Source organism: Nycticebus coucang, chromosome 10 (genome assembly GCF_027406575.1).
Source record: "Nycticebus coucang isolate mNycCou1 chromosome 10, mNycCou1.pri, whole genome shotgun sequence".
In the NCBI taxonomy this organism is placed as follows: domain Eukaryota; kingdom Metazoa; phylum Chordata; class Mammalia; order Primates; family Lorisidae; genus Nycticebus; species Nycticebus coucang.
Genome location: NC_069789.1, coordinates 119,444,475 through 119,469,386, shown reverse-complemented (window position 1 = coordinate 119,469,386; position 24,912 = coordinate 119,444,475). Strand labels below are relative to the sequence as shown.

General features: G+C 46.6%; 1 protein-coding gene across 1 annotated transcript; it reads left to right on the top strand.

Moving 5' to 3' along the window:
- Nucleotides 1-703: 703 nt before the first annotated feature.
- On the top strand, nt 704-24,912 carry MEIOSIN (meiosis initiator). Its single transcript, XM_053606155.1, is given in 15 exon segments — nt 704-792; nt 3,645-3,728; nt 8,883-9,009; nt 14,679-14,790; nt 16,067-16,201; nt 16,611-16,856; nt 17,825-17,933; nt 19,268-19,368; nt 19,848-20,003; nt 20,260-20,262; nt 20,387-20,460; nt 22,271-22,435; nt 22,512-22,759; nt 24,070-24,159; nt 24,744-24,912. Coding segments are annotated over 15 exon segments (1,908 nt in total).

Here is a 24,912-nt window from a genome sequence, read left to right as displayed (position 1 = left end):
GAGTGGGACTTGCTTGTAAGATCTTGGTTTTAGGGTTGGGGTAAGCAATTTGAGTGTCTGAAATGACTGGGGGTCTATAGGTCTTTATCTTAGAATCTGAGCTCAATTTTGAGGTTTCCTTCGGAGAGGTCTGGGTTTTTTACTTTAGGAGTTGGGTTCTCAGTGTTAAGTTTTGTGGTTTATGATCTTACAGATAGAATTAGGGTCAAATCTGGGGATCAGAAGTTGACAGTGTGAGGGTTGAGGGTATCTCAGTGTTAGAGTTTTGGATTTGTAGATTTGAGAGAAGTTCTTTTGGAGTTCTATATCCTCATTTTGGGAATTTAAAATCATAGTTTTAGTGTTACAGTCTAGAGGTCTCAATCCACTAACTCATGCCTATGGGTCTCCATTTCAAACCCTCACTGTTAGGAAAGTTTGAGTTTTAAAGTCAAAGTTTGGGGGATTTGGTGGGTTTTGTGTTAGGTCTAAATCATGATGTAGAGGCCCAGATTTAAAATTTGGGATTCATGGACTTCAGTTTAGAGATTTTGGGGTTTAATTTGGGTCTCTGGATCCATATTTGGGGAGTTGGAGACTCTATATAGGTTGGATCTTTAGGTGCTCAAAGGAGCATCATGGGGAAAATGAACGGTGCCCATCATGCTGCCCATTCTTCCTGTAATCCCGAAGGTCACCTATCATTCTTTTTCCCTATTTGCAGATGTGGGATTCCAGTAGATACCTGTGTTGCCCTGAACAGCCCAGACCCAATTCACTGAGTTCCAGTGACAGGTAAGGGGTCCTCCTATCTCCCTTACAGCTACAACCATTCTGATTACATATATCAAAATAATACTAGACCCTTTTTTGTTTTGTTTTGTTTTTGAGACAGAGTCTTAACTTTATTGCCCTTGGTAGAATGCCATGGTGTTATAGCTCACAGCAACCTCAAACTCTTGGCCTTGAGTGATCCTCTTACCTCAACCTCCCCAGTAGTTGAGACTATAGGCACCCACCATGACACACAGCTAGTTTTTCTATTTTTAGTAGAGACAGGGTCTCACTCTTGCTCAGGCTGGTCTCGAACTTCTGAGCTCAGGCAGTCCACCCACCTGGGCCTCCCAGAGTGTGAGTCACCAAACTGGCTGCTAAACCCTTTGTTTGTATATCTATTAGTCCTTACAAACATCTCAGAAGGAAGTGGGTGCAGATGGTCTCACCATTTTCTAGGTGAGAGGACTTTGAGGTGATTGGCAAAGATCATTTTTAAGGTTCTTACAAGGCTTAGACATTCTGAGTTTCTTAAATGCCCCTTCTTTCTTTATGTCACTCATTCACTCATCCATTAAGCACTTACCAAGAGTTAGAACTCTTAGAGAGGGGATTTTCACAGCAGATTGTTGGATCTGATTTCTTCTTTCCTCTAAAGTAGGGGTCCTCAAACTATGGCCAGTGGGCCACATGAGGCGGTGTGATTGTATTTGTTCCTATTTTGTTTTTTTACTTCAAAATAAGATATGCGCAGCGTGCATAGGAATTTGTTCATTTTTTTTTTTTTAAACGATAGTCCGCCGCTCCAACGATCTGAGGGACAGTGAACCGGCCCCCTGTTTAAAAAGTTTGAGGACCCCTGCAAAGTCTGGATAAATAAAAAATCACCAGAGCTCATCTTTTCCCCTACCATCTTCCCCAGTGACTTTCCACCTAGCCATGTCTTCATTCATTAACTCTAAAATTAAGCATCTATCAGTGTTCCTCAACTTACAATGGAGTTCTAGCCCCATCAACCCATTATCATCAGTTGAAAATATGGTAAGTCAAAAATATATGGCTAACTGTAGACTGTGGCTTGCTGTCACTGCCCAGCATCACAGAGAAGTACAGTTTCTACTGAATTTGTATCATTTTCACACCACCTTAAAGTTGAAAAATAGTAAGCTGGAACATTATAAGTGGAACCATTCTAAGTTAGACACTGTATGTACTTTGTTCAGGTTGTCTACTTAGGTACTATGCTCAGAAAGAACAACATGAAGAATGGCTATACTGCTGCCCATTCCTCCTGGAGTTCCAGGTCACACACAATTTGTCTTTTCCCCCTTTCTAGATGTGAGGGTCCTTATATTAATAAAGACTCTTAGGGCCGGGCACAATGTAATCCCAGCACTCTGGGAGACCAAGGCAGGTGGATTGCCTGAGCTCAGGAGTTCGAGACTAGCCTGAGCAAAAGTGAGTCCCTGTCTCTAAAAAAATAGCCAGGTATTGTGGTGGGTACCTATAGTCCCAGTTACTCAGGAGGCTGAGGCAAGGGGATCATTGAGCCCAAGAGTTTGAGGTTGCTATGAGTTGTGATGCCTCAGCACTCTACTGAGGGCAACAGAATGAAACTGGGTCTCAAAAAAAAGGAGAGCCAGGCGCAGTGTAATCCTAGCACTCTGGGAGGCCGAGGCAGGTGGATCACTTGAGCTCATGATTTGGGGCCAGCCTGAGCTGGAGAGAGACCCACCTATAAAAATAGCTGGGTTTTGTGGCAGTGCCTGTAATTCCAGCTACTGGGGAGGCTGAGGCAAGAGAATTGCTTGAGCCCAGGAGTCTGAGGTTGCTGTGAACTATGTGCCATGGCACTCCACCAGGATTGACAAAGTGAGACTTTGTCTCAAAAAAAAAAAAATAATAATAATAAAGACATAAAGACTTTTGGGCGGCACCTGTGGCTCAGTGAGTAGGGCGCTGGCCCCATATATCGAAAGTGGCAGGTTCAAACCCAGCCCCAGCCAAACTGCAACAAAAAAAAAAAGCGGGGCATTGTGGCGGGCACCTGTAGTCCCAGCTACTCGGGAGGCTGAGGCAAGAGGATCGCTGAAGCCCAAGAGCTGGAGGTTGGGTGGCACCTGTGGCTCAAAGGAGTAGGACACTGGCCCCATATGCCCGAGGTGGCCAAAAACTGCAAAAAAAAAGAGCTGGACGTTGCTGTGAGCTGTGACACCATGGCACTCTATCAAGACTCTGTCTCAAAATAATAATAATAATAATAAAGACTCTTAATTGCAATTAAAAGAAACCTAGCTAAAACTGGCTTAAGCATAAAAGGGAATTTACTGGATCTTTTTTTTTGAGATAGAGTCTCACTATGTCGCCCTCAGTAGAGTTCTGTGGCATCACAGCTCACAGCAACCTCAAATTCCTGGCCTTAAGCAATTCTCTTGCCTCAAACTCCCAAGCAGCTGGGGCTATAGGCGCTCACCACAATACTGGGCTATTTTTGGTTGTAGTTGTCATTGTTGTTTGGCAGGCCCAGGCCGGGTTCATACCTGCCAGCTCCAGTGTGTGTGGCTGGTGCCCTAGCTGCTGAGTTACAGGCACTGAGCCTATTGGATCTTTTAAACAAAAACACTCAGGGGTGTCAAGCTGGTTCCAGGGTGGTTAAATGATATTGCCAGGAATCTGCCTCTCTTAGCTCTTCTGTTATCTGTGTTGGCTTCCTTTTTAAGCAGCCTCTCCATTTGGGAGGGCAAGAGCCTCCCAGCAGCTCCAGGTCCCTATTTACCGGCTTGACACCCCCAGCAGAGAGAGCTTTTGACTGATTGGCTAAAGCTAGAGTTAACACCCCAACCTTGGGCCAGTTACCATGACTACTCATGACTGGACCTTGGTTCTGTATTACTAGTGGAGGGGGAAGATGGGATCAGCCTCTCTGAGCCATATGGACCAAGAGTGGAGAAGTGGCTACCCAAAGGAAAATCGAGGTGCTAGTACCAGAAAAGGGGGAAATTGGGTGTTGGTCAAGTAATAACAATAATTATCAACCATAGTCATTCAATACTGTACTTCTAACCCCATTTTCTAACATTTCTTACCCCTAAATAATTCTGACAAATGACTGTCTACCCTCTGTCTTGAACTAACATTTGATGAACACTCCCTATGTAGTATGCACTATGCTAAAAATTTGATCAAATTTTTCCTAGCCATCCCCATTTTATAAATGAGAGGGGGGAAAGGCTCAGGGAGATGAAAGCACTTGTCCAAAATCACACAGCAAGTGGCAGAACCAGAATTTGAAACCTGGTCGGTCTGCTTCAAAAGATGACGGTTTTAACCAATCATTATGCCACCTCTTGGGATTGCCCTGTGCTTTGTCTTACTTTGGGTCAGCTCTCACCCTTAAGTTTCTGTAGATGTTAAAGTAAATTAGGAGCTAGGCTTCAGCTTTTACATATCTAATATAAGAAATTTTTTTTGTTTTGTTTTGAAACACAGTCTCACTTTGTCACCCTCAGTACAGTGCCATGGCATCACGGCTCACAGCAACCTCAAACTCTTGGGCTTAAGCAATTCTCTTGCCTCAGCCTCCCAAGTAGCTGGGACTACAGGTGCCTGCCATAGTGCCCAGCTATTTTTTTGTTTGTTTCAGTTGTCATTGTTGTTTAGCAGGCTTGAGCTGGGTTTGAAGCCGCCTACCTCAGTGCATGTGGCTGGTGCTGTAACACTGTGCTATGGGCACCAAGCCTAATGTGAGAAATTTGGCTCTTGGTTAGGGCTCCTTCCAGCTCCTATAAAATAAAGTAGCTAGGATGTGTTCAGGATGCTTAGCTTATGGAAAAGGCAACTCAGGAAGTAGATTCATTTGCCACTTCATAAGGCTAGGGGGCTACCCCAAGACAGAAGCAGCATTCATTAATTCAACATTTTTTTACTGAGCACCTACTAAGTGCCAGGCATTATTCTAGGAATTAGGGATATAGCTAAGGCTGCATTCTAGGCAGTTCTGTCTTCTTGATCCCATTCCTCCACAAAAAAACTAAAAAATATAGTTTATGAGGGCCGGGCACTGTGGCTCACGCCAGTAATCCTAACACTCTGGGAGGCTGAGGCAAGTGGATTACCTGAGCTCCCAGGTTCGAGACCAGCCTGAGCAAGAGGAAGACCCCGTCTCTAAAAAATAGCTGAGCATTATGCAGGCACCTGTGATCCCAGCTACTCAGGAGGCTGAAGCAAATGGATTGCTTGAGCCCAAGAGTTTGAGGTTGCTGTGAGTTGTGATGTCATACCACTCTACCAAGGATGACAAAGTGAGATTCTCTCAAAAAAAAAAAAAAAAAAAGATAGTTCAGGATAGCAAGATATAAAGACAAGTATAATACAGATTGGATTATACTCATTTCCTTCTAATTTAAAAGAAATTAAAACCTTTTTTTGAGCCTCTAAAAGTATCACAGGTCCTAGCTACTGTGCTTACTGCACTTTATTGACAAGTTAGCCTGGGATAGAGTAAAGACCAAAATCCTTGCCTCATGGAGTTTGTAATAATTAATTAAGGAAATAAGACCTCAGATGCTCATAAATTATTTCAGATGCTGATAAAACCATGTATTTATTTAGATTAGGTGGTCAGGAAAGTTCTGTTTGAAGAGATTGCATTTAAGCTGAATGGCAAAAAAGAAACTAGCCATGGAAAACTCTCATGGAGAGCTCACGGGTTGGAGACCAGTCTGAGCCAGAGCGGGACCTTGTCTCTAAAAAATAGCCGTGTTGTGGTGGGAGCTTGTAGTCCCAGCTACTTGGGAGACTGAGGCAAAAGAAATCACTTAAGCCTAAGAGTTTGAGGTTGCTGTGAGCTGTGACAATACAGCACTCTACCATGGGTGACAAAGTGAGACTGTCTCAAAAATAAATAAATAAATAGAAAATTCAAGGCGAAAGAACATTCCAGGCAGAGGGAATAGTAAAGGCCCTAAGGCAGAAGTAAATTTAGCAGTTAGAGAAAAAAAAAGAGGACCCAGGCAGCTGAAGCTGACCTATCCCTGCAGACCAGAAGGCAGAGCTGGGATTAGTGAGTGGAAATTACAGACTGTGAGGAAAGAAATTAGCTAAAACCACAATCATCCAACAAGGAAAGAGTCAGCCTCAGGAAGAAGGACCTAGTTCAGGGGGCACTTAGTCAGGACTGCTTCCTCAGAGGGTACAAAGATTTGGGGATTTATAGTCACAGTTTTGCTCCATCCAGGGTTTTTTTTCCCCTACTTCTGTGTTTGCCCAGAAGGTCTGCTGGTGCTTTGCAAAACTCAAGAGTAAATATCCAGGGACTACAGTTAATATGAAACCCTATTAGATATGGTCAAATAACACCTTGTATTTTATAAATAGACCTGGATGTTTTTTTCTTTCTTGCTTCTTATATTGTTTCCTCACTGGGGCTTCCAAGGGCCCCTTCTAGAACACAAGGAAAGTGGTGTGCAAAAAATAAATATCAGGACTAGACAGGACTCAAGAGGTCAGCCTACTCAAATTATTTTTTCTTTTTCTTTTCTTTTCTTTCTTTTTTTTTTTGTTGCAGTTTGGCCGGGGCCAGGTTTGAACCCACCACCCTCAGTATATGGGGCCAGCACCCTCTACCCACTGAGCCACAGGCACCGCCCTTTTTTTTCTTTTTCTGAGACAGAGTTTCACTATTCCAAAAACACTCTGTTGCTGAGAAAAAAAAAAGAGAGAGACAGAGTCTCACTGTGTTGCCCTCGGTAGAGTGCCATGGCATCACAGATCACAGCAACCTCAAACTCTTGGGCTTAACTGATTCTCTTGCTTCAGCCTCCCAAGTAGCTGGGACTACAGGCACCTGCCACAATGCCCAGCTATTTTTTTGTTGCAGTTGTCATTGTTGTTTAGCAGTCCCAGGCCAGGTTCAAACCCACTTGCCTCAGTGTATGTGGGCCCTAACCACTGAGCTATGGGTGCCAAGTCTGCCTACTCAATTTTTCTCTAAGGATAGAACCGCAATATCCCTTCCCCTCAAAGTTGTGGCTTCTACCAGAAGGTTATATGGAAACCAACTGGTAATTTTTTTTCTTTCATTCCTTCATTTGGTTGCCTAATTAATGTATGGTCTCCTGTGTTCATAAAGGTTTTGAGGGGGTAAACTAATGTGTAAAGCCCTTTAATGGCTTCCCATTGGTCAAGAAAAAGCCAAAACTCCTATGTACTATGGGCCTGCAAGACCTTGCCTCAACTTGGCCATATCTCCTTCTTTAGCCTTATCTCACTGCACAGGCTCCTTGCCTTCTGTGATCCAGACACTCCTGCTCTGGGTAGAGCACTGTGGTGTCATACTCACAGCAACCTCAAACTCTTGGGCTCAAGGGTTCGTCTTGTCTCAGCCTCCTGACTAGCTGGGACTACAGGCATCCCCACAATGCTTAGCTAATATTTTTCTTTCTTTTTTTTTTTTTTAGTAGAGATGGGGTCTCACTCATGCTCAGGTTGGTCTCGAATTCCTGAGCTCAATCAATCTACCTGCCTTGGCCTCCCAGAGGGCTAGGATTATAGGTATGAGCCACTGCACCCTGGCCAGTTCTTTATACTTTTATCTTTGTCAACTATCACTGTTATCTTGCACATAGTATATGGCCAATAAATAATTGCTGAATGAATGAGTGATAAAGATTCATTTAGGAATTTAGAGTTTGGTTAGGAAGGTAAGCGTCTCTCATATTGCACCCCCATCTCCCTAAGGGCAGTGACTGAATGATTTTTCTCCTTTTCTGATTCCCTGCCAGTATAGGGGCCTGGCAAAGAGGAAATATCAGTTCATGGGTGTGAGTTGGAACTAAACATACACCTATATCAAAGGAGTGCTTTTGGCTTCACCATGCTGCAGGTGACACAAAGTGTTATAGATGTTAAGAGTGGAGAAAGAAGGCAAGGGAGATAGATGGCAATCAAACTGGGCCCTGAAGGAAAGTGGGACAAAGATTGGTGGCAATAGAGGCATTCAAGCATTCCCAAAGGAATCACAGTGGCAATGGAGTGTAATTGGAAGAGGCATGCAGAATCCATCTGTCAGGAGAGAGGGGTGGAGGTGTGTGTGCGTGGGCATATTATGAATTATGCGTGTAGAGATTAGGCCCTGTAAGTTATGTAGCTGCTCAGGAATTAACTTCTATCACGCCCTTATTTATTCATTCATTTAGCAAGTATACAGTGAGTTCCTGCAGTGTACCAGACCCTGGTCTAGGTGCTAGAAATACAGTGGTGCCCCACACCCAGCTGACGTCCCAGTACAAGGGTCAGAGACATGTGTGAGCACAGGGGCTGGGGGACCATAGCAGAGGTACCTCCCCCATCATATGTAATGAAAGTCAGTTGATGAGAGAGTCAAAATAAATAAGAAACAAGACCAGAATCGTTAGCCATACCAGGCCATAAAGGGCATTATGAGCCATATTAAGGGTTTAAACTTGATCCTTAACAATAGGATGGCATTGAGAGGTCTGAAACAAGAGAGTGATGTGATCAGCTTTGTGTTTCAGAAAAAGTATGAATGAGGTAGACCAGGTTGGGGGGTGGTGGTGCTGGGAGACCCATGAGGATGTTAAGACATTGACTAGGGCAGGAGCTGTGGGGATGAAGAGAATGGGACAGAGGAGGAATGGGCAAGATTTGGTGACTGATTGCTAAGAGAATAAGAGACCGTAACAAGTACACATGATGCCTAGGATTCTTTTTTGTGTGCCCCGAGCCAGGGAGGGGTTGGGAAGCCCTGAGATGGGAAATCCTGAGGCAGGAGGTTTGGGAGTGAAATGCTAAATTCAATTTTATTTATTTGTTTACTTATTAATTTTGAGACAGAGTCTCACTTTGTCACTCTTGGTAGAGTGCCCTGGCATTATAGCTCACAGCAACCTCAAACTCAGGGGCTCAAGTGATTCTCTTGCCTCAGCCTCCCAAGTAGCTGGGACTATAGGCACCTGGCACAACACCCAGCTTTTTTTAGAGAGAGGGTCTCGTTCTTGCTCAGGCTGGTCTTGAACTCCTGAGCCCAGGCAATCCACCTCCTTTGGCCTCCTAGAGTGTTAGGATTACAGGTGTGAGCTACCACACCCAACCCCTAAATTCAACTTTAGATGCCCTAACCAAAACCATTTCTTGTCCCGAAACAGGAAGCAAAGGAAAAACCACACCAGCAAACTGCAAGAGCTGGCATTGCTGCTGCCTGTGGCCCTGAAGACAGGCACAAAGAAGCTAACCAAGGTATAAAGATTGAAGGAGGGAGGCAGATTTAAGAGGCAGGTCTTCTAATAGCAGCAGGTGGGTAAACCCTTTCAGTGATACCATTGATCCTGCTCTGAACAGAAATTTCTGGGATCCTGTGGTCTTATGACTAGAAGCCTAAGGGATTCTTTTTTGCAAAGGAAGCAGGAGGAACTAGGATGGGGTAATAGACAAGGGACAAGGTAAAGATCATCACTTTAGGAGTCAAATAACCCTGGGTTTCAGCCCTCTGTCTTCACAGCTGCAGGACTCTGGGCAGCTTCCTGAGGCAACCCAGCTTCTCTAAGCCTCAGGTTTCCAAACTGTAAAACAAGGAAAAATAACTCCTGCTGCCAGAAATATTGTGAGACCAAAATGACATAGCTATGACAGCTCTGCACATAGCATGTTGTTTCCCTTTCCAAGTATCTGTTAAATTAACACCTTGCTCCCAGTGGGAGTTACTTAATATGAAATTCAGGTCTTGAAGGTTTGGTATGATGTTTTCTTGATCTATTTCCTCTCGTTTATTCATTTACTCATTCATTCATCAGCTATTTATGGAAGATTTATGGATTCCAGAAGCTGTTCTGGTTGCAACAAGGGGAGACAAAGAAATTTGAGACCCAGTCTTCATCCTCTAGGAATCCAGAATCTGGTCAGGAAGATAAAGATTTGATCCCAGCTGGAATATGCTACTTGCCTTTAGAGAGGTTAAAGAGTGGATGTTTTGACCTTTTTCTTGCCTACCACATTCCATCAACCATAGGGTCATGCTAATTCTCCCTTCTAAATCTCTCTCAATAGTAGGTGGAATGAGTTTGTAAGTGTTTCCTATAGTTTCTGTAACAAATCACCAGAAATGTACTGGCTTAAAACAACCCAAGTTTATTACCTTATGGTTCTGTAGGTCAGAAGTCCAAAGTCAGCTTTATTGGTCTAAAGTCAAGGTGTCAGCCTCCTCTTAGAGGCTCTGGGTGAGAATTTGTCTCTATTCCATTTGCCAGCTTCTTCAGGCCATCTGCATTCCTTGCCTCATGATGGCTCCTTCAAAGCCAGCAGTGTAGCATCTTTAAATCTCTCCTCTTCTACTTCTGTTGTCACATTACCTTCTCTACTTTAGACATTCCTGCTTCCCTTTTTTTTTTTGTAGTCTCACTTTGTCGCCCTCGGTAGAGTGCCGTGCATCTCAGCTCACAGCAGCCTTCAACTCCCAGGCTTAGGCGATTCTCTTCCTCAGCCTCCCGAGTAGCTGGGACTACAGGCACCTGCCACAATGCCTGGCTAATTTTTTGTTGCGGTTTGGCCGAGGCTGGGTTCGAACCCGCCACCCTCAGTATATGGGGCTGGTGCTACCCACTGAGCCACAGGCGCCACCTTCCTGCCTCCCTCTTATAAAGACCCTTGTGATTACATTGGGTCCTTGTGGATAATCCAGAATAATCACCTCATCCTTAGCTCAGTCATATCTGCCAAGTCCTCTTTGGCACATAAGGCAACATAGTCATAGGTCTAAGGATTAAGACATGGACATTTTTAGGGGGAGGCATTATGCAGCCCACCATGATGCCAAAAAATAGTTGAGAAATTTGAGTATTTAGTGTGCATAGGTGCTGTGATAGGCTCTTTCTTTCTTTTTTTTGAGACAGAGTCTCACCATGTTGCCCTTGATAGAGTGCCATGGTGTCACAGCTCATGGCATCCTCAAACTCTTGGGCTTAAGCAATTCTCTTCCTTAGCCTCCCAAGTAGTTGGGATGATAGGCACTTGCCACAACACCTCACTATATTTTTCTTCTTGTTGTCATTGTTGTTTAGCAGGCACAGGCTGGGTGTGAACCCACCAGCCCTGGTGCATGTGGCCAGAGCCCTAACCACTGAGTTACGTGAACCAAGCCTCAGCCTACTTTCTTTACCATTTATCTTCTGCTGTCTTAAGGATCCTTCTTCTTCTTCCTCTTCATCTTTCCCTGCATTCAGTCATGGGCCCCCTCTCCACATACTACCTGTGTCCCAGCCAGTGCTCAGCCTCCCACCTACCCCATCTCTGCCTGGAAAGCATCATGATAACCAGTCCCAGTGCTGTGCAATGTGCTCAGTCTGATGTTCAGTGAACTGATGGGAGCTATGCTATTGTGGCTCTGTGTTTGAGACTTGGGATACAGCTTAGTTTTATGGCACTCTTCCTTACCACTCTGGCTAATTAATTGCTGCTTAATATGACCCTGTGGCTTCTCCATCTGAAATGAGACCAAAATGGTCAGCTGGGCCAGGCCATGAAGAGCATATTACTGCAATTGTTTCCTTGTTTCTGACCCCTTTTAGATGGAGCGCTCTGCAAGACCAAGGACCATAAAGGACAAATCTCTGTACCAGTTGCCCACAGGGCCTAGTATAGAGTGGGTAACAATAACAATTACTCCCAACTTATTAAGCACTCCATGTGTCAGACCCTGAGTGCTAAGTGTCTTACATACATTTTCTCATTTAATCCTCCCTCAAGGCTTTGGAAAGATGTATGGGTATCCTTTTTTTTTTTTTTTTTTTTTGAGACAGAGCCTCAAGCTGTCGCTCTGGGTAGAGTGCTGTGCCATCACAGCTCACACCAACATCTAACTCCCGGGCTCAAGTGATTCTCCTGCCTCTACCTCCCAAGTAGCTAGGACTACAGGCACCTGTCACAATACCCGGCTATTCTTTTTTTTTTTGGTTGCAACCATCATTGTTGTTTGGCAGGCCCAGGATGAATTCGAACCCACCAGCTCAGGTATATGTGGCTGGCACCTTAGCTGCTTGAGCCACAGGTGCCGAGCTGGGTATCCTTATTTTTTAGTTTAAAGAGACTGAAGTGGGGCGGCACCTGTGGCTCAAGGAGTAGGGCGCCAGTCCCATATGCCAGAGGTGGCGGGTTCAAACCTAGCCCTGGCCAAAAACCAAAAAAAAAAAAAAAAAAGACACTGAAGTGGGTGCCTGTGGCTCAAGGGAGTAGAGCACAGGCCCCATATGCCAGAGATGGCGGGTTCAAACCCAGCCCCTGCCAGAAAACTGCAAAAAAAAAAACAAAACAAGACACTGAAGTAGCCAGGTGCGGTGGCTCATGCCTATAATCCTGGGAGGCTGAGATTGGAGGATCCCTCGAACTCAAGAGTTTGATGATGCCTAATTGTCTCCTGCATAAAACCTTTATACTAGTGAATTAAAAGTAACATTTGGGTGGCACCTGTGGCTCTGTGAGTAGGGTGCCGACCCCATATACCAAGGGTGGCGGGTTCAGACCCAGCCCCGGCTGAACTGCAACCAAAAATAGCCGGGCGTTGTGGCGAGCGCCTGTAGTCCCAGCTGCTCAGGAGGCTGAGGCAGGAGAATCGCTGAAGCCCAAGAGCTAGAGGTTGCTGTGAGTCCTGTGACATCATGGCACTCTACTGAAGGCGGTAAAGTGAGACTCTGTCTCCACACACAAATAAAAAAATTAAAAAAGAATAAAAATAAAAAATAAAAAAAAGTAACATTCATATATTTCACAGTTTGCATGTGCCAAGCCTGGTATTGGAGATACTAAGCTAAAAAGATGGTATCTTGAAAAATCCATGTCTAGTTATACCTTTTCTCATTTAACCTTTGAGAATCTATGAAGGTGGTCTCATCCCATCATTGATTGAACATGTATTCAGCAACTAATGTATCAGCTTCTGTGCTGGGCGATTTCACACACACCCATATATTTAGTTCTATTTTTTTTGTTGTTGTTGTTGCAGTTTGGCCAGGGCTGGGTTTGAACCTGCCACCCTTGGTAATGGGGCCGGCACCCTACCCGCTGAGCCACAGGTGCCACCCCGATATATTTAGTTCTAATAATAATCCTCCGAGCTTGATGGATATCCTCATTCCTGTCACACAGATGAGAAAACTAAGATTCAAAGAAGTAAAATGACCTACTGCTAATATGCAGACAGTAAGTGGCAGGTTGGATCCAGGTTCTTCAAAACTAATGTCCTCGTGGGCGGTGCCTGTGGCTCAAAGGAGTGGGGCGCCGGCCCCATATGCCAGAGGTGGCAGGTTCAAACCCAGCCCCAGCCAAAAACTGCAAAAAAATAAATAAATAAAATAAAAAGCACCTAGAAAAAAAACCCAAAAAACTAATGTCCTCTTGGTTGTGTCACACTAACTTCTTAGATTGCAGAGTTAGATTATGGCTTCCTCCTGTGGATCATGCTAAATCATTTCAGTGACTGTATTATATTTTGTGAAATAGTTTCACATAAGTCTTTTCATGAGAACATGTTTTCTGATTTGGGTTTGGAAGATCATTGCTGTTTTATTAATTAGTCTAGGAATCCAGTTTGATTTTAAAAAGTACTTACTTGTAATCTTTCCTCATCTTTTCCTTAGGCTAACTCCTTCCCCTCCAGGTCTCAGTCTAAATGCTGCTTCCTCAGGCCTTTCCAGACACTGTTTTCAGAATCCCTTGTTGCACACTTTTATTCATAATACTTACTGCACCATCAGTACTTTTGTATGATTTGTGCTAGATTGTAAACTCCACAAAGGCAAACAGAAGCCTGTCTCCTTTGCCCCTGCACAACTGGCTGTTAGTGAGTAATAGTTGTTTTATTTCTTTTTTATTTTTATTTTTTTGAGACAGGGTCTCACTTGGTCATCCTTGATAGAGTGCCATGACATGATAGCTCACAGCAACCTCTAACTCCTGGGCTCTGGGACTACAGGTGCCCACCATAAAGCCCGGCTATTTTTTTTTTTTTTTTTTAGAGACAGAGTCTTGCTCTGGCTCTGGCTTTTCTTGAACTCCTAGCTTCGGCAGTCCACCCACCTCAGCCTCCCAGAGTGCTAGGATTACAGGAGTGAGCCACCACGCCTGACTCTTTAATAGTTGTTTTTAGCTTTGTGTCTCCAGTACTAACTCAGGTGGCTGTATGGATGACGCCTGCTAGGCAAGAAGCATCATGCTTGGTGCTGTGGGGGCAGATTCATTCTTTCCACAGTCCCTGGCTGAGTGACCTCTCACCTTGAGAGGGATAGAGAAATGAATTAACTCGACTTGACTAGTTCAAAGTCAGTGGGAGAGACCAAAACATAAATAGATAATTATAAAACAGTGTTGTAGGTGAGCTGGTGGAGATAGGCCCAGGGTGTTACGAGAGTGCTGAGGAGGGAGCAGCTGACCCAGCCTGGGTGAGAGGGGTCAGGGCAGGGGGTGTGCTTCTGGAGGAGGAGACCTCTGTGCTGAGATTCAAAGGAGAAGCCAGTTGAAGGAATTTGTGGGGAGAAGAGGAGGACTTTGCAGATAGGGCTTTGCATGAGTAAAGGGTCAGGGGTGAGAAGCCAAGTAGTTTGTGCTGAAACACTGGACCAGGAGGTAGGCAGACCTGGGTTCAGACTGCAATCCTTCCACTTCATCTCTGTAACCTTAGCAAGTCTTTTTATCACTCTGAGCCTCAGTTTGTTTAACTGTAAGCCCATCATACTGCCACAGTGAGGAGGACTAATGAGGACTAAACAGCAGAACAGAAAGGCCTCTGCCAACTGAGGGATACTTGGTGGTGGGGTGGGGGATGGGGCTCTGGAACCTTTCTGTCTCTGGTCCCTAGCAGTCTCATGTCCTGAGTCCTGGCCCTTGTGCTTAATCTTGTCTTTCTTTGTGGGGGGGAGCAGAAGGAGATCCTGCTGCATGTCCTGAACTACATTCAGTACCTCCAGAGAAGCATTGATGTGGCCAAGGCCTTGCTCAAATTCCACACCACTGATGGGGAAGGCGGACTTGGGGGTGAGTAGTTCATCTGACATTTCCTGGTGCCTACTTCCCTGCCAATGTGTTTTTGGCCATTAGGGACACTAACTGACTTACAAGAGTCCAGGCCTTCCTGGACCTCAAGGTCAGGTAGAGAGGACAAAGTCAGAAGTTAGTGCAAGATGCTATGGGAACTTAGAGGAGAGAGGCCTTGGGGCTGGATGTTAAGGACAGTAGAACTAAGGAAGCCTGACAGTGAGAAGAAACAGTATGAGCAAGAACATGCAGTCATGAGAAGACATATGTGGAGTATTTGGGGATGGGCAAGTAGTTGGGTGAGATTGGAGGGACTGTGTAGCATTGAGATGATGTGTGTGAGCTTCTGAGCTAGATCCTGACTCAGTAAAGTTTCTGTGACCTTAACTTCTCTGTGCTTCAGTTCCATCATCTGCAAAACAGGACTAACACTAGCATTCCTCTTTGTGTTTATCATGAGGATTAAATGAGTAAATACACATAAAGAAGCATAACACAGTGCCTGGCACTAGATGTGTCAGGTGCTGTCATTGTTACCGGAATATAAAATATTGAGACAAAATGGTGGGAGATGAGACTGGAGTAGTTTGGCAGGGCCAAGGATGGCAGGGAAAAGATCCAGAAGGGCTTCTAGTGCCTGTCTATAGAGGGAGATGAAGAAGATGAGAAATTACTGAAGGATGTTATGCCAGGGAAAAGTCATGATCAGATTTGTTGTTTTTAGAGCAGGTTCCTGACATCTAGAGGATTGGTCATGAAATTATGAGAAACTGGAGTCAGGGAGATCAGGGAAGATATTTTTAGGAATGATCTGGACAGGAGATAATGAAGCCCAATCTAGTTCTGTAGCTGAAAACATGAAGGGAAGTAGGTAGATTTGGGAGATGTTAAGGAGGAAGAATCTTGAGGTCAGAGGGAGCGGCCCAGAGGAACCCCAGAGTGGGTGTGGTACTCTCGCTGCGCTGAGGAAGGTAGGAGCAGGACCCAATTTGGGTTTGGTGTGGGCAAGAGGGCAAAACATCTGGGAAGTGTTGATTTCATTGGTTCTCTCCACCAAGGTCCAGAATAGCACTGAGGAAATCTGAGTTTTGTCCTTCTGGCTGTGTAAGCTTGGACAAATTTGATCTCCTCCCATGGCCTCAGTTTCCACATTTGTAAAGTCAGCCTGGAACCTGTCTGCCCTAGGATTGGGAAGCGTTGTCTGGAAGTCAGGAGATAAAATCGAGTGAGAATGGGGGGAGGGGACAGTCTGACCTGTCTCCTTCTCTATCTTCAGCGCTGGGTCGGAACCCAGCCTCAGGCCCAGCCAGGCGGAGACACTCTACCCCTTCCAGCTCTCCACATTCACGCAAGTCCCGTCTTCAGGGAGCCTCCCGGAAACCTCAGAAAAAGAAGCTGACCAGAGCACCAGGTATAAGCTATGAGTGGAGGCAGTACAGGAAGCAGGGCTTCTGCTCCAGGGATGCCATCACTCTGGGGGGTCTACTGGACAATTTGCCTGGGATCAACTCTTGGCTCCTCCTTGGACTAGTGCTGAGGCCTCTCACCCAGACGTTTCATTGTTCTGAGGTAGAACCTGGGCACTAGTATTTTTTTTTAGAGTTCACAAGGTAATTCTAACATACGGATAGGACTTGGACTGAGTGGCCTCTAGTTGGGGATTGGGGTGTACCCAAAAGAATTGGTGAGTGACCCATCCAGGCAAAGCTTTGAAACAGGTTGCCAGACCAACAGCAAAGAAGGCCGCCACCTGAGCCATATTCTGGCAACATTCAAGGGGGCACCAGACCCTTCTGACACCCAACTCCCTGCTTCCTCAGAATGCCAAACTCGGGCCCAGAAGCCTCGTCGCTCTCTGGCCTTGGACAAGTCTGAGAAGCTGGTGACCCCATCTCCAGACCAGAAAGGAGGAAACACGGAGGGAGCCACCACCCCTCCAAGATGCCCTGACTACTGTGATCACTCAAAGGCTGCATCGTCCTGGTCTCAAGGTGGTAGAAAAGGAGGACTATCCCTCCTGACATTGCTGGATATGCCTAAGAACATTGTCCATTGTGACATCTTAAGTTGTTCTTTCCTCACTATTAAGTTAGCCTTTCATTTAGATGTTACTTTGGGGGCACTTGCTGTGTCCCAGACAGAATATTAATAGTGGGGGGATACAACAGTGAACAAGAGAGAAACCATCTCTCACTTCACAGAGCTTGTGGTCTTGTTCCCAGTGTTCTTTTTTATTTCAAGCTCTGTCGTGGGAATAAGCGTGGGACAAGATCAGTGCTACCTTCATGTATAGGCTTCAGGTCACAGAACTGGGGATAAGGGTCAGGCCTCCTCACCAGGCTTCATTTAAAGCAGCCAGACTTTCACTCATGACTCTTATCACTGTACCAGCTTGAAAGAGGTGTGAGAGAGTTGAATGTGGGGGGATCTGAATTCAAGCCTGTGAGACCATGAGTCACCTTATTCCTCTGTTTATTCAACCCTTATTCTACAAGTACCTCTGCTGTGCCAGGCCATGTGTGAGGTGTGGGTAACAGATCAGTAACCAAGTTCTCAGTCCAAGTTCTTACCCACATCAACAGATACTCAGTCCAGAGGCTGGGGCCCCAGAGGAGGCATCTGACCCAGCCTAGGGATTAGGGAGAGCCTCTCAGATCTTTTGCTAGCTGTGTGACCTTGAGCAAGTTACTTGAGATCTGAGTGCCTTAGTTTACTTACCTGTAAAATAGGTATAATAATGGTACCCTTTTGGAAAGGGTTACTATATAGTATGTAAAATTCTCAAAACAATACTGGCCAGGGTAAGCAATTGCTATCCTTGGGGTCACTGTCAGTATTCTGGGGAGTGAAGAAATGTGAGGATAATTTGGGATTCCCCTGAGCCTCATGTAGAGGCCCTGCAACCTGAGGTTTTGGCTAGGATTGGGGAGTGAGAAGCAGTATGGCAGAACTTGGCACCTTCTTTCTCCTGCGTATGGGAGTCTTGGGATTTGGCCTCATTCACAGGAGTGGTTATCCTGATTTGCCCCCTTAGGCTGCTATTGTGCAAACAGTGTCCAGGATGATGGGCCTTATCTTCCTTTCGAGGACCAGGAAGGTGCTGAGAGGATCCATTTTCTCAATAAGACACAGCTCTGTGCTGGGTAAGCGACCCCAAGGGTGTTGAATGGGTGGCACTGAGGTGTTTGGTTAAGTGTGGTTGAATGGTAGTGAGAGAGTGAAATGAAGGGCCTAGCTTTATGCTAACTGTGAGCTCACAGGAAAGCATAGCTTCCCATCTCCTGGCCATGGCTTCTGCCTCCTCATTGGTCTCCCTGCCTTCCCTATCACCGCTCTAGCCTATCCTTTTTTTTAGCCAGTCTCATTATGTCACCCTCACTAGAATGCTGTGGCATCACAGCAACCTCAAACTCTTGGGCTTAAGCGAGTCTCTTGCCTTAGCCTCCCAAGTAGCTGAGACTACAGGTACCCTCCACAATGCCCAGCTATTTTTTTGTTGCAGTTGTCATTGTGGTTTAGCAGGCCCAGGCCTAGTCTGAACCCACCAGCCCCAGTGTATGTGGCTGGCACCATAACCACTTAGCTACAGGTGCCGAGCCTCTTTTCTTTTTTTTTTCTAAGTAGTTTTTCTAACACACAGACCTTGACTATGTCAGGCCTTCCTTCCTCAGTGCTAGTAGGGTAGAGCTCAAACATCTTTTGAGACAGAGTCTCACTATGTCACCTTTGGTCGAGTGCTATGTCATCACAGCTCACAGCAATCTCAAACTCTTGGGCTTAAGCAATTCCCTTTCCTCATCCTCCCAAGTAGCTGGGACTACAGGCGCCCACCACAATGCCCAGCTATTTTTTCTTGCAGTTGTCATTACTATTTAGCTGTCCCGGGCTGGATTCGAACCCGCCAGCCTCGGTGTATGTGGTTGGCACCGTAACCACTGTGCTACGGGTGCCGAGCCAAGCTCTAATATCTTAACTGGCACTTGTGACCTGTTGCCCCCAAGTCACTTTGTCAGCCTTTTCTCCCTTGCCTTTCACTCATGAATCTTACACCTAACATTACCAAATATTCACTGTTTCCCAATGAGCCATGTCCTGGGCCACTCTGAGCTTCTCACACCTGGTCCCTCTTTCTGGAGAGCCTGTATCCCTGTCTACCTGCAAAACTGCCCAGTCTCAGGCTGAGCTCATTGTGCTCCTCCCTCCCTCCTTGGCCTCCCACTGCCCCCTCTTCCTCTTTCTCTTCTTTCCTCACCCTTATCTGTGTCTGTTTACCAACGCTTCTCTCCTCACAAGACTCGAAGCTTCCTGAGGGCAGGAACCTGAGCTGATTGAACTTTCTGCTGCTAACATCCCTCAGGGGCCAGCACGGAGCCAAGCCATGTCTTCACAGTTGCCCACACTGAGATATCCAAAGGGATCACACAGCAACTTCCAGCCTAGGGCTGTGTGTCTGCTTCTTAAATTCTACCCTTTGCAGGCAGAAGCTGGTGTTCTACGATTCCAGTGAGGAGGTGGATAAGAAGTCCCTAGATGCTGACCCTTGGCTTCCTGTCTTGACCCCAGAGGGCAGCCCCCATGGTGACTAAAACTCCATCTGTTCTTATAGGCTGGTGTGGGCCTTCTTGTACTTTCATTCTGAGGATTTCTATGGAAGGGGGAGAGTGGGGAGGGGATGGAGATTCGCTAAGCACAGGGATGGCAAACACACAGTGTGCCGACTGTCTCTTTGCCATCAGTTGCCATAGCAGACATTGCTCATTGACCGATCACTCTTACTTGTGAGTCCAGACACTGCCTCAAAATCTTTCTTAACACAGAGCTGCAGGTAGCTACAGCCTCCTTAATATCAGCACACTATGATATTGATTTTTTTTTTGCCACTCCTAACATAATACCAAGCACCATACCTCTTAATTGCCCCCACCACTAACTCAAAATGAGAAATTGGCAGATTCACCTTTCTCCAGTGTTTAGCACCATGTCCTCAAAGCTGGCTGCTGTGTTGGGGCAGAGGACAGTCTCTGGCCACACCCCTAAGCCTGATGTTTCCTTTTCAGGAAGCCCACTGGCCTTGGGGCCTCGCCAGATTGATACCTGGAATGTGACAGACCACCCGATTGAGATCCTAGGACTTAGCCCTTCCCTCTTCAGCTCCCCAGGAAAACTGCTGCCAGAACAGATCTTGGAGGATGGCACTGAGTATCTGACTCAGGGTGAGCATCCAGGGCTAGACCTAACAGAATATAGTGATGCCATCATGTGCGCAGGCGTGTATGCAGGCCATGCTGGATACCAAGAGGGGAATCCCTCTCAGGCCCTGCCTCAAGGAGCTCATATCCTAGCACAAGAACAGCCCCAGGCCAGTGTGGGGGGTGGAAGGCTCTAGAAGCCCCTAACAGGGAGCCCCTTGCTCTCCCTTGGGTTGGAGGTGCCCCAGGTAGAGCTGGCCTGTGAACTGGACTGGGGCAGCAGGTTGGAGATCCCAAAGGAGAAAGCCAGAGGAGACTCTAGCTAAGAGGGATAGCAGGGAGGAGGCATGGTGCTGTGAGAGAAGCAATTTTGTTCTAGCCACCCCTCTATTTTCCTTCCCTGGCAGCTCTCTTTGAGGAAGTATATTTAGATCCTGAGTCTTCACCTTCCTCCTGCATGCCTGAGGCATCACAGAAGAAGGTAGGCATCATCCACCTGTCCCGATCAGGGACTCATGGTCCATTTTTCCACATATTACTTACATTGATTCACTCATCCATTCCCCTCTCCCTTTCAGCTGTCACCCACCCACCCACTCACCTACCCATCCACTCATGCTTCTCATCCTTCCAGAAACTCACCCCCGCCACCACTGTGCACTCATCTGCCCAGCCTTTGTGCATTCACTTGCTGGGCACTTAGAATGAATGAAACAAAAAAGATAAAAGCTGAGGCCAGGTGAGGTGACTCATGCCTACAATCCTAGCAGTCTTGGAAGCCAAGGTAGGAGGATCCCTGGAGCTTAGGATTTTGAGACCAGCCTGAGCAAGAGCAAGACCCTATCTCTACTAAAAGTAGAAAAATTAGCTAAGCGTTATAGCAGGTGCTTGTAGTCCCAGCTACTTGGGAGGCTGAGACAGAAGGATCACTTGAACCCAGGAGTTTGAGGTTACTGCTAAGCTGATGCCAGGGTGACAGAGTGAGACTCTGTCTCAAAAAAAAAAAAAAAGAGCTGAAAGCTGCCAGGTGTTCCTAGAAGACCCCCACCTCATTTTTTTTTTTTTTTTTTGAGACAGAATCTCATTATATTGCCCTCAGTGGAGAGGTGTGGCATCACAGTTTACAGCTACCTCAAACTCTTGGGCTTAAGTGATTCTCTTGCCTCAGCCTCCCAAGTAGCTGGGACTACAGGTCCCTGCCACAACACCTGGCTATTTTTTTTTGTTGTTGTTGTTGTTGCAGTTATCATTGTTTAGCAGGGCCTGGCTGGATTCAAACCCACCAACCCCAGTGTATGTGGCCAGCGCACTAGTCACTAAGCTATGGGTGCCGAGTTGTGACCCCCACCTCTTTTTACAGCTACTGAAACAGGGTCTCCTGTGGCCCCATTTTACAAATGAGGAACCTGAAATCAGAAGTGACTCTAGGAATCCTTGGTTAGAATAAAGACCAAACACAGGACTACCTCCCTCCCAGGCTCCTGGGGTAATCTCTGTAGCCACGATCTGTTCCAGGTCACTGTGTGATGGAGACTCAGCCCCAGTTCTAGTCCCTGACTGATTCTCCAGTTGTCACCTAATTGAGTAACTGAATTGGCAACAGAAACAAAAGTAGACATCAAGAGCAGAGCTTTTATTAAATAGTAAGTGCCAGCCACTATGTGAAGTGCTTCTCAACCCTGTAAGACATATATTATGGTCAGGAGTTGTAGATGAAATCCATGGAGAGAAGTTAAGATTCGCTCGAGGCATTAGAGCTACTAAGTGAGTGGCAAACTGGTTGGCTTAAGAAGATGTTGTCCCTTAGCCTAGGTGGTGGCTCAACGCCTGTAATCCCCACACTCTGGGAGGCCTAGGTGGGATGAGTTTAGGAGTCCAGAACAAAAAAAAAAAAAAAAAAAAACGAGACCCCATCTCTAAAATTAGCTGGGTGTTGCAGTGGGCACCTGTAGTCTCAGCTACTTGGGAGACTGAGACAAGAGGATTGTTTGAGGTTGCTGTGAGCTACAATGCCATGGCTCTCTACCCAGGGCAACAGAGTGAGACTCTGTCTCAAAAAAAAAGCAGATATTGTCCCAGAATAGGAGGCAGATGCCCCAAGCCCATTACAACCTCTCTCTGACCCCTGTAAGAACTTTGGAACATTTGCTTGAATATCCAAGGGGGGTTGAGACAAGGTTGTCTTTAATCTGAGCTGCTTCTAATGTTCATGTTACATCCTAGAAAAACAGTGATGGGGGGTGAAGGGGACCCACCTATCCACCCCATCTTTCTCCTTCATCGTGGCCTAGGACATTGCCTCTGAGGCTCTGGAGGACCCTCCTGACTCTCACAGCCTGTGCCAGTCCTCGGTCTCCCTGGACCACTGCTACCTCTCTCTGAGTGAGAACAGCAAGGCACCATCCAGTTCTAGCTCAGAGGACAGCGACACAGATTCTGTGTGGAGACAGCAAGAGGTGAGAGAGATGGCCATCCGCCAAGGCCAGTCAGACGTCTCTTGGCCTCTCTCACCTCTCTGTCTCCCACACCCAGGACATGAGAGCAAACCCTGAGGGTTTGCAGTCCTCCAGTGACGAGGAGGATGGAGATTATACATGGACCCCCACCCGGCGGGCCTCAACCCTGCCTGCAGCAGGGAGAAAGGCCAGGAAGGGCCGAATGAGCAGGGGCCCTGTGAAGCCCAAGGAGAGCAAGAAAGCCCCCTGCCCCACCCAGATGAAGAAAAAGTGTGTCAACGGCTTCATCATGTTCTGCAGGATGAACCGGAAGCAATATATCCGGTGGGTGGGGGGGTCCTCTTTGGCCCTGGATCAGGCCCTACTTTACTATCTGCCTTCACCCTCCTCCCCCGCTTCCACCTTTCTGGAACCCATTAACCCTTCCTCAACGCTGGTTCTCCAGAATTTAACCTGGACTCTTTACATTGGCCAGGGCCTATCAATTGTAAGTAATGATTTCAGACTTAAGAGAAAAATGAAACTAGGTTTCTCTCACCTTTCCTCTTTCACAAAAGGGACCCATTTCTAACTCTCTTTGGACATGCTCTAAACTTTCTCTTTGTTCTTCCTAAATAAAATCTCTCTGCTACCCTGAAAGAAAAAAAAAGAAAGAGGGAAAGAAAGAAATTAATTGGTTTATTACATCCTATAAAAAAGGCCAGATATAGATTGCCTTCAGATGTGGTTTGTTTTAGGTCTCAAACAGTGCTGTCTAGAATCTTTGTCCCTCTCTCTCAACTCCCATTTTCTTCTGGGCTGGCTTCATTCTCCAGTATGCTGGGCTATTTGGGAGCACCCAGGAGGTACATGCCATGTCCTTTCTACCACCCTGGCAAGCTTGTTGAGGGGAGAGCTCCTATCTCTGAGGGTACAAGCAAAAGTCCTAGAGCTGACTTTGATAGATCAGGTGCCCAATCCTGAACCAGTCATTGCCAGACCTGAAGCCAGGGAAGGGGGAGGCTCCTAAACACAGTGAAAAAGAGCTGGTTCCTTTATAGGAAGTTTCCAGTGCTAGGAGCAGTGGCTACAAGTCACCTAGCCTGGGACACTGGCTGCCCCCTTGTGAACAACCATTTAATCTAGCTTCCTTCTTTTTTTTACTTTTATGTTTATTTATTTATTTTTTGAGACAGTCTCACTATGCCACCCTCAGTTCAGTGCCATGGCATCACAGCTCATAGCAACCTCAAACTCTTGGGCTTAAGCGATTCTCTTGCCTCAGCCTCCCTGGAACTACGGGTGCCCACCACAATGCTCAGCTGTTTTTTGATTGCAGTTGTCATTGTTGTTTAGCAGGCCCGGGCTGGCTCAAACCCACCAGCCTCGGTGTATCTGGCTGGTGCCCTATTCACTGAGCTACGGGCACTGAGCCTACTCTATCTTCCTTCTTGGACTCCTCAGCTCCAGAGGATACATAATGGAGGCCTTGCAGGCCAACAGGGATAGAAAAGATCTGAACTTTAGATGGAAAACTGGGGCTCTGAGAGGGCAAGGGACCCTCTTACGTTCATACCAATGGCCTCTACCCAAATCAAGGTACCCAGCAGGCCTCTTCTTATCTCCCCCAACCTTTCTCCTCTTTCCTGTCCCAGAGCCTGCCCTGGGACTGCATCCACGGCTGCCACCAAGGAGCTGGCCCAGCTGTGGCGGGTGATGACCCAGCAGGAACGGAGACCATATTGGTGAGAAGCCAGCCCCTGCCCAGGAGGCCTGGGTGGTAGGGTAAAGGGGCCTCCCTTATCCTTAATCCTGCTTCTTGGTATTGGTAACAAATTGGGAATTTACTGGGCTACCAATTTTTAGGAAAGACTTGGAGGCAACAGGCAGAGAAGTGCTCTACCTTGTAGCTAAGCAGGGCAAATTGCATAGGTGGGGATTTGGGCCCTGCTGCCCCAGTTCCTTTTAGTCTCTCTGCCCTGTGGAGTTTCTCAGAGCATGGTCTTTATTCTCCTGTCACTTGGCCTCCTACTCTCTTCCTCTTCTACTCCATTCCCTGAAACCGTGTCTTTTCCACCAACTTTGAAGAGCTACCCTCTGCTCATTTCTGAATTGGCCCCTGAAACACTCATGTCTGTGCAGTTTTTAACAGATCCTCAAAGGAGTGTGGGACTCCAACAAAGAGCCGTTGGTGGTGTCCCATCTTGTAGACTGGGGCTTGGAGGCTCAGAGGTGTGCCCAGTAGGATTAGGGGTGGGACAGAGATGCCCAGGAGGTAAGTGAGGAACCCCTGGTTGTCCTACCACCATCTCCCCACCCCCACCCTCAGCATCAAGGCCCGAAGATTCAGCCGCCAGCACAACCGTATTGTGAAGCAGGACAGCTCCAGCAGTGAGGATGACGACTGGGAGACGCCCAAGCCTTTCTACCAGCTGCTGGCTGAGAAGGCTCGCTGTTCCCCAGACAAGGCCTCCCTGCTGCCCTCTCACCACAAGTGA